The 15,960-nt window shown below is 40.3% G+C and overlaps 1 protein-coding gene across 5 annotated transcripts in view; it reads left to right on the top strand.

Annotated features, from left to right (window-relative positions):
• The window catches only part of TBXAS1 (thromboxane A synthase 1), a 229,573-nt gene that overhangs the window by 91,493 nt on the left and 122,120 nt on the right, over positions 1-15,960 (top strand). For all 5 annotated transcript variants that reach the window (XM_053978548.1, XM_053978547.1, XM_053978551.1 and 2 more), the window contains one exon: positions 10,512-10,608. In XM_053978548.1, coding sequence (XP_053834523.1) covers positions 10,512-10,608 — 97 coding nt within the window. The remainder of the gene's footprint in view (positions 1-10,511; positions 10,609-15,960) is intronic.

Below are 15,960 nucleotides of genomic sequence, written 5' to 3'. Positions count from 1 at the left end.
TACCAGAGCCATGTACACCCTGGGGTTGGGTACATTGATTCTTAGGCTGAAATAATTTGCCATGTTGTGAAAGCTGTGACTCAACTACTTCTCAGCAGCACATTGTCCATTTGCAACAGCAGATTTTCCTGGAAATCATTACTTTGGAGTGCCATTGTCAGCTGTACACATCATTCCTGCTCTTCTTGTCCTTTGTGGTATAGATTTGTTCGTTGTTGTTAGTGAGGATGTTACTGCTGATACACAAGCTATCAGGTTTTTCTGTTATTTTCTTTCTTTTCTATCTCTGTTGAATTGCAGTTTCCTTTGTCTTCTGTGTGGTGCACTGAAAGAGGTTGGGAAATTTATCACGGTTATTTTTAATGGGCTTTTAGAGTCTTGCACGACACAGATTGAATTGATTCAGGAAAATTTCCTGGAGCTGTAACATTGTTCTATTAAAAATAATTTTATCATTGCAAATTTTCTGTAAGAAAATACATCTATTTTTCTCCTTCTATCCTATAACAAAACCCTGCTTTCTAATGTTTCTGCGTGGTCAGATATTAGCCATTTCCCTAGATAATTTAGGTGGGCCATGTGTACTGCTAGCATTTTTATTGTAAGGAATTCTGCTAGTGGTTTCATGATAAATACATCAAGCATTGGGAAATTACTTTTATTAGTGTACATTTAATAATGCATTAACAAAATAAATGGGTTTGTGAGTGTGTTTATCTTAAGAATTTATAGAAAAAGTATATGCTGCTATAGGTAAAAAATTAGTCTTTCCTGTTGCATTTTGTATGCTGTAGCATAAAAAAGTACATTCCCAAGAGCTCAGTAGGTGGTTACTATCTTTTTTTCTTTTGTTTAGGCATATTTTTTTTAGGCAGATTGTGCAAGAAAAGGGAGTCCCAGTGACTGTCCCCCTCATGGCTTGTCTGACAAGCCTTTCCTTCCCTGAGTAAGGCTGTCCATTGTTGGCTGGGATCTGTGTCGTTATTGCACACAAACCAAACAAATGAGTGGCTCGTGGCTTCCCACTTACGAAACCCCGCTTTCAGTTGCTTGAAGATATTTTCAGGCTAGTAACCATGACCAAGTCAAAGTGTCACTTCTTATTCTTCAAGATGGTCTATTGCATGTGTAGTTACATGAAATTCAAATTGGCTTACTCATTCCATCATGCTATGTTCATGATGCAAAAAAAACCCACCCCAGTCTATTTAGTCCTATCTATTATTGAAGAATTAAAATATTCTAATATCAAGACAGTATTATTTCAGAAATGCATGCATGTGCATTAACATAAGCAGAGCAAAGGTATTAAGAGGGATAGTGTACAATATAATGTAACTCTCTCATTGATTTAAAACCAAAATTCCAGTAAGAAGGAGTAGACTGAAAGAAAATTATGTACATGTTTATTTCAGATACATTCAAAAATAAAATATTGTTTTGTCCACCACTGCTGATCCTATTTACAGGAGGCAGATGAGCTGTCTTGCCTATAAAGAAATGAAAGATAAAGTGCAGAATTAAAACAAGCAGAAACAGCCTACTGATTTTGAATGTCTCTGTTCTGAATGCTGCTTTTGAAGATATATATGAGGACATGTCTTTTCAGCAGATAGGGATACTCGGTGTGTTCTGAGAGCCTTTTCTTTCCTCCAGGGCTAAAATGGCTACGCAAAACTGGAGAAGTGAAGAACTCCAGTCGCACTTGAGTTCTGGCCATGATAAGTAAAGCATACATGAGATGAAGCTTGCAGAAAGGCAGAGTTATAGATGGCTTTTCTGTGTACCCTGACGTCAGGTCTCGGGGAGGAAAAATAACACAAACTTCAATTTTATCATGGTCAAAAAGGCTTTGAGAGGCAGCAGTCCGATGACACAGGTTTTGTTTTAGTCACCCTGGAATGCTTGCTTATATGAGGTTTAGTGACGGGTGTGTGACTATAAACTTTATTACACTTCTGCTTGTATTATAGTCAACCTGCTTTATTGCCTGCTGTATCTTGTGATGTTGTAGTATCACAAATTATATTTAAACCCTTTGACCACCTTCCTGTCTCATTTTCTCTGTATGGTTGCACATATGCTCTCCTCCTTTTGTCTCCTGTCCCCAAAATTTTCTTGGATCCTGCGGTGTGACGCACACATGCTCCCCTGTTTTCTGGGACACAGCATCCTCTTTGGCTCCATGGATGTGTGTTCAGACAAGTCCCCCATACTTTACTAGAAAGCAGCCCTGCATTGTATTCCCCTCCTCCACATGTTCTCTCAGCCATATTATTCAATGTAGCATCACAGTCGCATCCCTCATCTTCTGCAAGTTTGCTGCTCTGTCTCCATTTATCTTGTATGAAATGGCTTTAGCCCTGCCACGGTAATGCTGCCTGTTGTTTCCCAGAAATTGTTTACCTGTCTGTCAAAGGAAGCTGCTTAAAGCTCTTAACTAGAAATCAGGATAAACATTCAGCAGATCCCTATCCCTTCCTTAGGTTAGGGGGGGTGAAAAAAAAAAAAAATGGAAAAAATGTTACCCTTGTTTAGACCAAGTAACATTGTCTGCTTACCCTCCTCAGCCATCTTGTAAGTTTTTTTCTTTCTGTTCCACTGTAAAAATGGGTAGCACTGTTGAATATAAATAATAGGCTCATACAAATCCATACAAATGAACTCTGTGTTCATAGTAGCAAGTAAAGTTTGGAGACACAGAAAGTTTGCTATCTTCCAGAGGTAGCCTTCCCTAGAAATAATAATCCAGTGTTCTGGAAAAAGTAACCTGATGGTTTTTCCCTCAAGGTATGGCAAAGGAGTAGTGAATTAAGTACAAAGACCAAGAGATGAGACTGTTCTCACGCTGCATCTCGAAAGGCCTCAGAAAGGCCAGGCACAGAAATACGCTGAAACCCACAGGAAACGCCTGCTGCACTGTCACATGAGGTCAGTCAGGCATAGCGCGCTTTAGTGAGTGCAGACAAAACAAGCTCTGGTGAAAATACCACAGTCTAAACAGAAGTAACAAAACACAGACTAATACAGCCCAACTTGGTGGGAAGCACCATGGGAAAAGATTTAGAAACATTGTTCTGGCACTCTTGCTGAGGTGAAGAGCTGTGCGGACTTTCAGTGTCAGGCGGTCATGGTAGCACCACCCACCCACGCAGGAGGAATGACTGGTTTCTTATTAATATCACAGTACTTCTCATTTCCAGTAGCATCCTGTAAGAGCAGTACCTTATTTACAGCTTTCATTTGGCATTAATGAAGTGGAATACTGATGTAGCTAATCAGTGCTAGTGGTGTGATGCAAGCACGCAGAGCGGCGGCAGCAGTGGTAATCATCTTAGCCCAGTTGGCAGGATAAAAATAACCCCTGCCGGCACTGGGAAGTGGCAGCTCCCCGGCTGTGGAGGAGCACAGCCCACGACCCTGTGGCTCTGCGCTGCCCTGGAACCCAGCTTCTGCTGCAGGCCACCTGAACAGAGAAAAAAAACAATTGCTATCCCTGTCCATCCCTTTTGCTGCTTCTCTCCCCAGCTCCTGAACACAGGCTTGAGCTTTTGTATTTGCACTTAGGTCCGGACTCAGATTGCCTCCAAAAACCGAATGGATATAGATTGCCGAATATGCATGTATAATTTTGAGGTAGTTTTTTTTTCCTCTTCGTGGCACTTTGTGAGCTTAATTTAATCTCTGTCATTTCTTATATGTGGGTAAATGTCATCTACTTCATTTCATGAATGAATTAACACAGCCATGCAGAGGCTGTTTCTCCTGCACTGCTCACTTGGAAAGGGGAAGGGATTGGTAAATCTGTGTGACACCCTCAAGTTGCTAAACCCTGGGGTTAGAGATGCTCAGAAACAGATTTCCTTTGCACCCTGCTCTAAGTTACTTGAAAGATTCTAGCAACTCTGTACATTATAATGATCTCAATCAGCCCTCCTTCACTTCGTTGTTGACATTAAATGTATTACTTTCATACCACAAGTCTCTTACTACACCTGATGAGGGAGGAACTCCTTTAAAAATAGCTGTGCTTTTAGTGGTGGGGAGAAGATAAATAATCCTGGAATTTTCTTCCTTCTTATTGATACTTCTTTAAGCATGTCAGAAGGCAGAGGCCTTCTGGCAAGGTGCGAGTTTGAGATAGCACAGAGGTTCTTGGTGTGTAGAAGATAGCATTTTTAATCCCAGGTGTATGGACAAAGAGTTGGGTGTATAACCGTACAGAGCGCAGGAAGTATGTGTGAGCAAGAATTTTATGTTACATGATATTTTTAATGCACCCAGGAATTAAATTAATAGTCCTATGTGCTTCTTTTAAAGTTTTCACAACATGGAAAGAAATGTAGTTCATTGAAAAAGGAAATGAGGAGCCATTTATTCTTAAATAGAAATGAGTGTGGCCATGCCTCTTCTTTTCATGAATTTACACAATGGGTTAGATTAGTTTCTGGATGAGGTGTGTGTATGTGTGTTGGTAGAGCTGTGCTTTGAAACTTTTCTCTGTGCCTGAGACTTCTCAGTACTACTGGGGCTTCATTTTCAGCAGCAATTTCACCTGTTTCTAGGGTGTTGTGTTTTTGGGGTGTTTTGTTTTTTTTGTTTTGGTTTTTTTTTTTTTTTTGTTTTGTTTTGTTTGGTTTTTTTTCTTCTCTTAAGTGTTAATGGGTTTTTCATGGTTTTCTAATCTGCAGATACTCAACTTGTGAGGACTTTATAAAAGCAATTTCACCTGTTTCTAGGGTGTTGTGGTTTTGGGGTGGTTTTTTTTTTTTGTTTTTTCTTCTCTTAAGTGTTAATGGGTTTTTCATAGTTCTCTAATCTGGAGATACTCAACTTTTGAGGGCTTTATAAAAGTAGTCCAGGGAAGCACCTTGCCAACTAGAGTCACAGCGCCTAGGATGCAGAACAAATGACACAGGAGTTAGTTCCCAACCTTCCCAAAGAAAGCTGGCATGAGATTTCCAGGTGTACATAGCAGCTGAGAAGCTCTGTTCTCACAAGGTGTCAACAGAAAAGAAAAAGGTGATTGCTGGCAATTCCCATCTCCTCCATACCTGACTGTCCCCCAGTTCCTCAGACGGAAAATGGAAGATGTTATTTGTTTTCCGCACTGTCACTTCAAGTTATTTAAGTTGTAAACAACAGGCCTAGAATAAGATTTCTATGTATGAATATCTCCTGTCAAATTAGGATGTGGGGCTCTTGGAGACCTTTAGCTGCTAATATAACACAAATAATACTTGTGGTACTTGACAAATTTGTCCGACTACTTTCCTTTCCTCTCAGTCCAAACTGACCCTTTCTGTGCAGATTGTGTTGGGGTTTTGCAGCTGTTCATTATATATTGCGTAGTCCTACCACATCTGAATTGCCTTTGAGCACTGAAAGGGGACAGTGCTATGACAAATCAATTTGCTGGCCTCTGAAATAATTAAATAAGTAAGGCAGGGCTTCAGGCCTCTTTTAAACAAGCATTGTGCTATTTGTTTTTATGTTTCTCTGCCTGCAATGAACGGGTATCTCTAAACAAAAGAGGCAGAGTGATCGAGGAACTTCTTTTGAGGAAAAATTGCCTAAGGAAATGAGCCTTTTCCCGCTGTATCTCTGTGTCTTTGTACACCTCTCCTTCTTCCCCCACTGCCTTTCTTTTTTCTTTGCTCTTCCCTGAAGAAAATAGTGATAATAAAAAATTCTATTTTCATATGGCTTTACAGGTGATCTTTGTGTACTTAACCAGACCACAGCATAGAAAACAAAGCCTTGCTTATTGCCTAACAGCATATATATGTTTTAAATTTTATGTGGTTATAATACATGGGGCTGATAATAGATAGGAAGATCAAAGTCTTCTGTGAATTGACAGCAGCACTGTAAACAAGGTGAAAGGGTTGCAGGTGCTTCCCACATGGATGTTATACAAAAACATATGGCCCTTTGCCATAAATTACTGTATGTACTTCCACCTTCTCCTGTGCAGCAAGGCAATGTTACTGTGGGCTTTGCCCAGAGAGCAAGGCCAAGGCACAGGAGCTGGGAGATGCTGTCAGCAGCAGATGACCATGCAGTGTGGCCAGGATGATAGTGGGAGCATGATGCTAAATTGGTCTTTCAAATTAAAAGTAGCTGATTAATCCTCTGTGTCATCTGAGAGCAAAAAACTGCATTCTGGGGCGATCCCTGTCAAACATTGGGAAGGAAGGAAAGTGATGGGCTGAAGTGTTTTAGGAGAGACTGGGCAGTCCAATGTGCCTCTTGTCTCATCGCTCCTACTTCAGCTCAGAGTTGGGCTTGGTAGGCATCTCTTGCCTTCATGGGTTATCTTCTGTGGCCCTGGCCATGGCAGGCACTAGGTGTGGGGTTCAGACACCTAAGCCACATCTCTGCAGAAAGCAACAGTGGTGCATGAGCAAACCTCAGGATATCATTGCTGGATTGCTGCTTATTCTAGTGGATAAAAGAAAAGATGTGTTTAGTGAATGACTAAATCATTGTAAAGAGGACTCCAACATCCTGGGTGAACCCTGAACACAAGGTAGTCATCTCTGTCTGTCCCATTAATTGCCTTAAGAGGGGTGCTTGTCTGCTCTTAGGAGTGAAACTGCTGCAGCTGAGTGTGGAGGGTGTTTGTAACCTCTTCAATTATCGAAGCACTTCTGATGAAGTTTGGCTTATTTTGTTCAATACCCTGTGACATAACCACCTCCTTGACCTGCAGGCCCTTTGGCAATCTTTACTTTTTTCACAGCTTCTGGGAATAGACCCATGCCCTCTGCTGAATGCTTGTGAAAGCCCTTTTGCCTGCCCTTCCTGGGGATGATGCTGCACAAGGCTGCTGGTTTGTGCACTGGCAGCCTGCTGGGACAATGGCTTCTCATCCACATTTTCATCTGCTGGAGGAAGCTCACACTGTACTTGTGCTGTTTATGTGCTGGTATCAGGTCTTTCCTACCTCACTTTCCAATGGAGCTAAAGCTATTGGTCTAAAATGTGAATTTCTTTTGCTGTTCTGGAGGGCTGCAGTTTAAACTGAAATATAGTAGAAATTGCCTCAACAAAATAACTTAATTAACCAATGCCTTGTCTATACAGGAAAATTTGTCTCCTTGTGTGGGTCATGAAATTTATTTTTGCTGGTGTGGTAGTGTTACAACTGATTTCCATGTGGACAGAGGTGCATCACCCCAAGGGTGTCATACTACATGCATGAATTCTTGCTTCTCTGCAGGAGCGGGCCAGGTATTCCCAAGTATTTGCTTTACATCCTAAAAGCCCTAGATGAAAATATTATAAAATGTTGGGTCAAGCAGTGTAATGGTACTGTAGCTAAAGGTAGGATTTCTATGTGTGAATGAGCCCTGTGGAAAGATTAACCTAGGAAAAGTTAATAAAAAACACTGTCCTAAATTATTCATGAATCCATTTGCAATGTACTTGCCCAGAGGCTTTTGTTTTTCTCAAACTCTTATTTATTAAAATCTGACAAGAATATCAGGTTTTGTTCAATAATAAATCTAAATCTATGTGAGACTAGTGATATCCTCATCCAGTAATACAGAATCAAAATGAAGTTACATAGCAGGGGTGAATATGTTATTTACTTGGGAAGAATAGATTATTGTTCAGGAGGATTTTATCTTTTACTTGCTATTTTGAAAGAGGTGAAAAAAAACCCAAAACACCTAGTTGGGAGATAGCCTCTTGTTTTGTGATTGAGACCTTGATCCTGCAAAGGATTTAAAATATATTAAAACTCAGTTAAGCATCTTGCTGGCAGCTTTTCAGGTTCCAAACCTGTGTTTGCTGAATGAAATAGCTCAGGTGATCTTGTTTCACACTTAGTTCTACTTGTCCTTTTTCCTTAACTTCAGGGAAAGTCCATGGAAGTAATGCCTTTGGCTTATGGATTTTGACTTCCAAAGTATGCCCATACACAGCCTCATCTTTTTGTGTCCTATAAAAGATTAGAAAGACTGTATAGAGAAAGTAGGAGAATGGAAAAAAGGCAGGAAGAGAGCTTTTGCTGGTTGAGAGCCGATAATGTGTGTGCTTTATAGCAATAATTCCTTAAAAAAAGGCAGAACTTATCTTAAAAATCAATTTAAGTAGTTTCTTGTTTTTTTTTTTTTTCCGCTAGCATTTTCAATTTACTTGGTGTAGAGGATTTTTCCCCTTTCTTTTACTTCTCTGCCCTAATTTATAACTGCATAAAGAAATAAGAAGCAGGTGCCTATAGCTAGAAAGTTAGCAAAGAGTAAATAAAAAAGAGCGAGCTTAGCGGTGGAAACAGAGCTGAGAGTTCGGGTGACTGGTCTGAGTTGGAGGATGATGAATAGATTTTGTTTGCATAAGCTTGGCTTGTGAGTCACTTTCTCATAAAAGCAGCTTGAGTAGGAGATGCTCCTGTCCCAAATTTTTAGTCCTGAATGCTTTCAAGCACAAAGTGCACTGTGATATAAAGACTCCTGCTGTGAGTAGCGTCCTGTTATCCCAGTGGACAGGAGCTGGAGCTTTGCAGTTTCCCAGGTTTGAAATAAACTAAAAGTGTGTCTCTGTTTCTCTGTTACACACACGTGCTTTTTCTGATGTATCATGCGGTGCCCCTTGCTGGTCAGAGTTAAGCTGTCTGGGTAGACATAACCAGCTTCTGATTCAGATTTGGAATCTGATGTCATGAAGTTGGTCCCTGTGAAAAGCTGTTTGTTGCAGGACCATCAGTCACTAACCAATAATTGTGACAAGGAACTTGCTAAACTTGGAGGGAGAAAAAGAAAAGCCAGGTGTGAGCATGAGAGGTCAGTATTAGGTGGGTTCAGAGCAGCACATGTCTTTGCCTTGAGAGCTTGAGTTGCCTCTCTAATGCCAGAAATACTGTACAAAGTACACACAAAAGTTGCATGTAGGGCATTATCCTCTTCTGCTAAAGTCTGTGATCAAAGCCCTCTTTAATCTGAGGCATCAGCTCTTTTTTATGCACCTATGAGGATTCTGAATAAAAGTTTGACTATTACAGGCTGCTACTTTTGCTGTGATTGAGTAAACTGGGAGGGGTGAAAATGGTTTACCCTCATAGACCACACCACCCATATCTAATGTTCCAGTAGAGCCTGTGGGTTGCATTTGGGAAATAAAAGTTCCTTCTGGAAACCCACAAGAGAAGAAAAGATGATGTCTTCCTTCCTTCCTGTTCTTCTCTGCCATTTTTTTCTTACAAGTTTTGGTGGTAGGGAGGTCAAATTGGACTGTGAAACCTTGCTTTGGAATCAAGATATGTCTCATCTGTTTGCCCTTGAAGAAAACAGCCTGCTGCAGCTTTATTGCCATGGGAACCCCTAGTTACTATATTTAATTCAGTCCAGGGTTTGCTTGTCTATTCAGTTGTTGCCGTGTAGACAGGTGATAAGCAATATATCGATACTGAGCTGTATCATACCAAAATGATTAGGCATGGATATTACTGTGGTATTGCAGCATCTGTGCTATTGCTCTTGTATTCTGCTATGAGCTGCCTGACCCCCCTGTGTCTGCCTCCAACCTCTTCTTCCTCTCTCCTGCTGGAGAAAAGACAGCGCTGCCTGAGTACATTTTCTGGTCCAGTGATCAACAAAGGTAGGGACTGCAAGCGACCTCTGCTTGCTGGTCATGCTTCTTCCTCCCCCAGCAGAGCAGCCAACCATCGAGTGCCTGTGGGCCTTGGCAGAAATGCTGCTGGAGAAGGGAGCTCTGCACCCCTAGAAATTGGAGGGTTGGGACAGGTCCCAGTGACTCTGCAGCATCCACAATGGTGTGAAGACCCAGAAGGGCAGACCCTGGCTCCACAAGGTCATATTGAAATGGGAGCAGGGAGATAAAGGGTGTACAGGCAGAGACACCCCTATCACCTGTTCTTTTTCTGAAGTTTTACTAATTCCCTTAGACTTGGTAAAACTTTTGTTCTCCCTTTTTCCCCCCCCCCTTTTTTCCTCCTCCCTTTTAGTGTAATGTAAGGTTTGTCCTTGGCAATGCAGAGTCTGAGATGCACTCAGTTCCAGTGCTAATAGATGTGGTGGAAATGTGCTTAACTACAGTCATGTTGGGAGGACTCATTAGAGGCAGGGCTTAGCCATGAAAAGACATTTCATGTGGCTGATGTCAAGAAATGCAATTTTGTAGGACTTTCATGATTGTTTCAGTTGGCTTCTAATGTTTTGCTCCTCTGCAGTTTGGTTTAGTGATACTACATCACTTTGCACAGAATTCAGAGTGAGCATAGAGTATGTAAACCTTTCTGTTAAAATGTTGGCTGAGTATTGATTAATCAGTAAAAGATTTTAAGCTGTTTCCTTTAAATTCCAGGTCCATGCATCTTAATCTAACAGTTGGGAGGGCTGGAAAGATACTGCTTTACCCAAGGAAATACATTTTCTCTGATATTTGTTCACTGCAAGTATATCCAAGCAAAAAGAGATATTTTAGGGAAGGAAATCGTTCTCTGTGGTCACCATCTGCTAAAATGATTCTTTTTTTCTTTCTAGGTATTATATTGGTCGCCAGGTGTTTGTGGTGGTCTCCTCACCAGACATGATCAAGCAAATCTTAGTGGCAGATTTTAGTAACTTCACCAACAGAACTGTAAGTACTTATAAAAGTTGGCTTTGTGGATGGAGTTGGTAGCACTGCTAATTTCAGCTCAGACCAGAAGTGGCTACAAGGAAGCCAGAAATAGAGGCAAAATTACAACATGGTTCAATAAGACCTGAAGCTGTATACACTCAATAAACATATTCAATCAAAGATTCTTGATACCAGAACACTCTGAGGATGAAAGAGAGTGTCCTTAGAAGAGACACACTGTCCTTGTGACTGAAGCACCAGATGAATGTTGAAGAAGGGGTTTCCATATCCAGTTTTGCCACTGACTTATGTGGAATCTTGGGAAAATCACTTACTATCTCTCTTCCTCAGTTCTCAATCTGTAACATGGAGATGGTTTGCTTTTATTTGATTATTTGCTTTCTCCCGCACATGATCTGTTTTGTGCTTTTAGGCTTCACATGGCAGGAGTAGTCTGCTTGGGACCAGGACATGCCTCCCACAGCTATTGTATATTAGTCATACCTGAAAACAATAAATTTTCAAGGCAAAGAAGGAAGTTTGAGTTAGCAAGAATTTATACATATGCTCTTGATTATAATCACCTTGGAAAGCTCATTTTCAGGAGGTGGTTAGAATAAATAAATAATGAGGGTGAATGACCAGAGTTCCAGCAGTTGCTCACCATTTTACAAGGAAATACTGCCACTGCGTGCTGCCTCGGTCCCATCCATTCCCTACTTCTCTCTGGACCCTTTGTATGCTCAAACCTGCTCAAACAAACTCACATGTATTTAGGAGGAGTTTTTGTGCCCTTGAGGAACATTTTTTCTCTGATCAGCTGTCTGTCTCCTCTGTCCCTCTGATCCTCTTTGCAACCAGTCAGTCTGTTTGTAAACTGCTCATCACCTTTGCTTGCTTCTTTTGGTACATGAATTTCACCTTGTGACTGCCTATATCTTACTTAATAAGTGCTGGTACCAGCTGCCCCTCCATTCTGCCCATGGCTCACATTTGAAAGGAAGAATTTATTTTTAGACTTCTTAGGCTGAAGTTGTTATATGTGACATATGCCTTTTCCCCATTTTCTCTATACCTGAAGAAATTTTCCATCCCTTCCCTTCTTCCACCCCAAGCAGGAACCCTATTTCTTCCTGTCTGTAACTTTCCCATGCTTTTCTTCTTTATGTTTGGTAGTAATAGACTGTACCCACTACACCTAGCAGTAACTGGTGATCAAGTAACACTTCACTGAAATTAGAAAGCTTTTCTTTGAGGGGACCCTCAGAGATTTGTTCTGCTCTTAACTTTAGTCAGCCTGGTCATTTGGATATATCTTTCTCTATATTGTCACACTTCTCAGTTGGTGAAATTTTTCTTCCTCTCCAGGCCTTTTTTGTTCAGAGGTTTCTCTCTCTTTCTTGTGGTTGTGTGTCCATCTGTCATGGTCTGTCTGTAACATCGGTGTTCCTCTCTAAAATTCAGGTAGGTTGTGTCACTATAGGCCCTCTCTCTCTCTCTCTCTCCCCTTTTCTTGTTCTTCATTAGGGATCTGTTAGGTCGAGCTGTCTCTGCAGGTTCACATAGTGCCCTTATTACTTGACTGTCCCCTGAATCATTTGTGGCTTTTCTGTACAACATCCTGCTTTATTGATGAGGAACTGAGACATAGACGGAGTGGCATCCCTGCCACTAACCAGAAAGCCTGTCAGATGAGAAAATTTAACTCCTAGCCCTCCCTTTAGCAAAATTAGCAGTTCCCCCACCCCGTGCAGGGTTGCTATTTCTGGCTTGCTTAATGTCCATGAGTCTAAATCAAATGAACTTCCTTCATCTTACATGCTCTCATCTGCTTGTTCTATGGTCTTCTCACATAGCCACAATCTTTGATAATTTCTCACTTTCCACTTTGTTCTCCCCTCTTCCAGCCATTGCTTTTCACTTATTGAAGATAAGCAGCCTTCTGTTTCTGGGTCTTTCCACATCTAACCTGGGGATCCTTCCTCCTCTAGAGTTTTCCCACAGGAAGCTCTCTCCTCTTTAATTTGCAGTCAGCTCTCTTGGGAAAGTATTTGGTTATCCTGTACACTAGTAATCCTACATGAATATAAATAATGCTGGATGGTACGTAAGGAAGGCCAGTGGAATTTATTCAGATGTGATTTGGGTTGTATGCAAATAATGATTGAAAGGTGAGAGTGAGAAAAGCACTTTCCAAGTAATAGAATTCTTTCTTATCACATTGACTGAATAAATGTCATTTTAAGACTTTTAATAGGGTTGCTTCTGTTTGTATATTTTAAAATTAGTTGAAGCAAGCTCCTCTACTTTGAGTGAAGGCTTCTATTTGCTAGTGGAGAATTCAAAATGCTAAAAAGATCCTCCTGCTTTATTTTATGAATTCCTTCCCCAGTGAAGAGTGTTTATAGAACTGACTTTGGAGTCAGTACTGTTTACAAAGCTAGGCCAATATATTCCAGTCCAGACATGGCACATACCTATTGTTTCAACCCAAAGCCTTTTTTTTAAGTTTAAGAGTATCAGCCTTTTAGGCTGAGAGGATGGGAAAGCAACTGAGACCACAGGGTTTGAACAGGTCTTAGGAAAACGCACTTGTGCTTTTCTTTTCCAGCCTCCCCATGTGCATTTCCAAAATCAAGATTTGTCCTTCATCCACCAGAGTGAATTGTGAGTTATCTAAGCTAGAATGCCTCGAAGAGAGATTATTCTCTCTGTAGCAGTTGTAGAAACTGTATGTTAACAAATAGTCACCGAGTTTCAGGATGTTCAGGATGAATTCTAAAAGCGAAGTGTAGAAAAGCTTATATTCCATGTTTATTTTGCTGCTTTTTCAATTAATTGTAAAATATATACATATTTGATTAAGAAACAATGGGAAATCAAACTTGTGAAGGGCTAAAACCAGTGGATTTATTAGTAGAAGCCAGTTAGATGATGAATCAGTGAATTATGACAGCTTTTATTAAAGCTGTCTGTAATGCGATGTCATGCCTTTGAGTGCTCGTAAGTAGGATGACCTTAATCTGGGATTGTGCACTTGTGGACTCCCTTCTGGGAAGTCATCAGAAGGCCTTTATGGAATGACAGTGGTTTTAATCTGCTGAGAGGATTCTTTTGGAAGCATCTTGTGTCCTGTCTCTGCATCCTGATAGACCTATACCATTTGTGCTCTTCTCACACATTGAACCTGTCTGCTCACTCATTATATAGACAAAGTAGATCTTGCATGTGAACACAAGCTAAACTACTCTTCATTTTATGTTTTCCTTTGATACTATATGTTTCACATCTTTACTATGGCTATCTTTAGAAAATTGCTATAAAAAGTCTTTTATATTCCCCTACCATCTTCTCTTGCTTCTGAATTACTGGTTAATAATTCTTGCAAAAGAAGTGTTTGGTGACTGCAGATCAAATCTGCATTAAGGTTCACTTCCTTTTAAAGCAAGCAACCAAGTCTAGCACACAGGCTGTTGCTGCCTTGTAGGCACAGGGTATATGTATTGTTAACAGTATAATCTCAGGAAAGCAATAATGACACTCTGCTTTCCCATTTAATTTAGTCTCAATTAACATAAGCATTAGAGCCATTCAAAACCAAAACTGTCTGCTGTAATATACCTTCATACTTGAGGCATATGAAGCCTTTTCCCCATGCTTTTAATTATGGTTGAAGAAGAAAATATGAAAATTACTTTATATACCTTCTGTCAAAAAATATGGAATTAATTTTAATTTAGGTTAACCATGGAAACCTCAGCCAGCATTTAGGCAGGGATGTGCTGGAGTAAATGATACCTTCTTCTCACTACTGTGTTGTCTCTTGAACAGAAGCTTCCTTTTAAGAGCACTAAGACCATTTTTAACTTGATTACTGTGTTGCAAGTGTGATAGGATTATGATGTTTGTTGCATTCTTCCAGGTGGGATAATGATACATAATCTGTTTTCAGATTGTTTTTAATTCTGCATTGAAATTTTTTTTTTCAATTAGTACTTGAGAATCATTAAAGTGTACTTTTAAAAATGTAGGAGCAGAATGTTAAGATGGAACAATGTGAAAAGAAACATTACCTGGTACATAATTAAAATAATTCAGATGGCTGTAAAAATATTTCCTAGAAATGTGGATTCAGTGAGCTCTAAGGCAAAGATAGGTACTGGCTAGGCTTGCCAGGAGTTGGTGCTCTGCCAGGATTCATGTGGCCATCACAAGTGGAAACTAGTGGTTGATTCAGACCAAATCCTTAAATCTACCTGCCAACCAGCTGGAGGAGAGTGACACTTTTAAATTCAAAAATCTACACCAATTCCAGTCGCTCTAAGTAAACATCGTTTTCTGATCTGAAGCTTTGCTGCTACAGTGGTACAAGCTGGATTAACAGCAAACAACAATGAGGTGGTAAAAATAAGAATAAAAAAGTACCGGGAATAGAATGTGATACAAAATCCTTGTATCCCTTTTGAAGGAAAATTGAGTTGCTTGAGCTTCTTTTCTTCTTGCTTGTCTATTTTTTCTCTTCATCTTTGAGTTGATCCACATAAGATCTGATTGTTCTTTTCACATGTATAATTTGTCTGTTACACTAAGCTGTTTCATCATCATCATCCATATATTAGTAAACCTATAAAGCTTCAGGCTTACCTAGAGCATTAAACAAATAAAATGCAACCACCAAGTAGGAAGGAACCTATTTTCTGCATTTTGTTCACTTGTGGTCCAGGATGCCTGACATATCCCTGAACTGGCTGTTCTTTCTGGTCTCTTGCTAGAAGAAAGAAAACTGTATATTACTGTATCAAAAGATCTAAATTTGATACAAGATGCCCTCCAGAGGTCCTTTCTAAACTCAGCCGTCCTATAATTCTGTGAATTTTGGGTCAGGACCTCAGTCAGCAGAAATCAACATATTAAGTTCAGATGACTCTAAACTGACTGATAATTATTAAGTGTCTCCAGAGCTGGACTGGGATGTTACAACTGGCTTCAAACAGCTCTGCTCAGGAACTGGATGGTGTACATACATCTGTGTTCTTCACCTTTTGCAAGTAAAGGATCACTTGCATGTCCCGTGCAAGAACTTTCTTGTAGCCTTCTGCCTTGACTTTTAGAGAACAGGCATCAGCCCCACTGATGTGCTGACTTTCAGTAAACAGTGATAATTCAGTTGTGTATCCAAACCCAGAGTCTTATCCAGCTTATGGACTGGGCTGTTTCTTCCATCTCTCTCACAAATACAGTTTTATTTTGAAAAATGAACCCACCAACATACTCATTTGGAGGCATGTAATGTAAAAACAGTTAAGGGATGAAAAGTTCTACAGTGTTGCCAAAAGACACATATGCATGTTGCCTTGACCCTGTACCCTT

The sequence above is a fragment of the Vidua macroura genome, chromosome 5 (genome assembly GCF_024509145.1).
Source record: "Vidua macroura isolate BioBank_ID:100142 chromosome 5, ASM2450914v1, whole genome shotgun sequence".
Lineage (NCBI taxonomy): Eukaryota > Metazoa > Chordata > Aves > Passeriformes > Viduidae > Vidua > Vidua macroura.
This window is presented reverse-complemented; position numbering and strand designations above follow the sequence as displayed.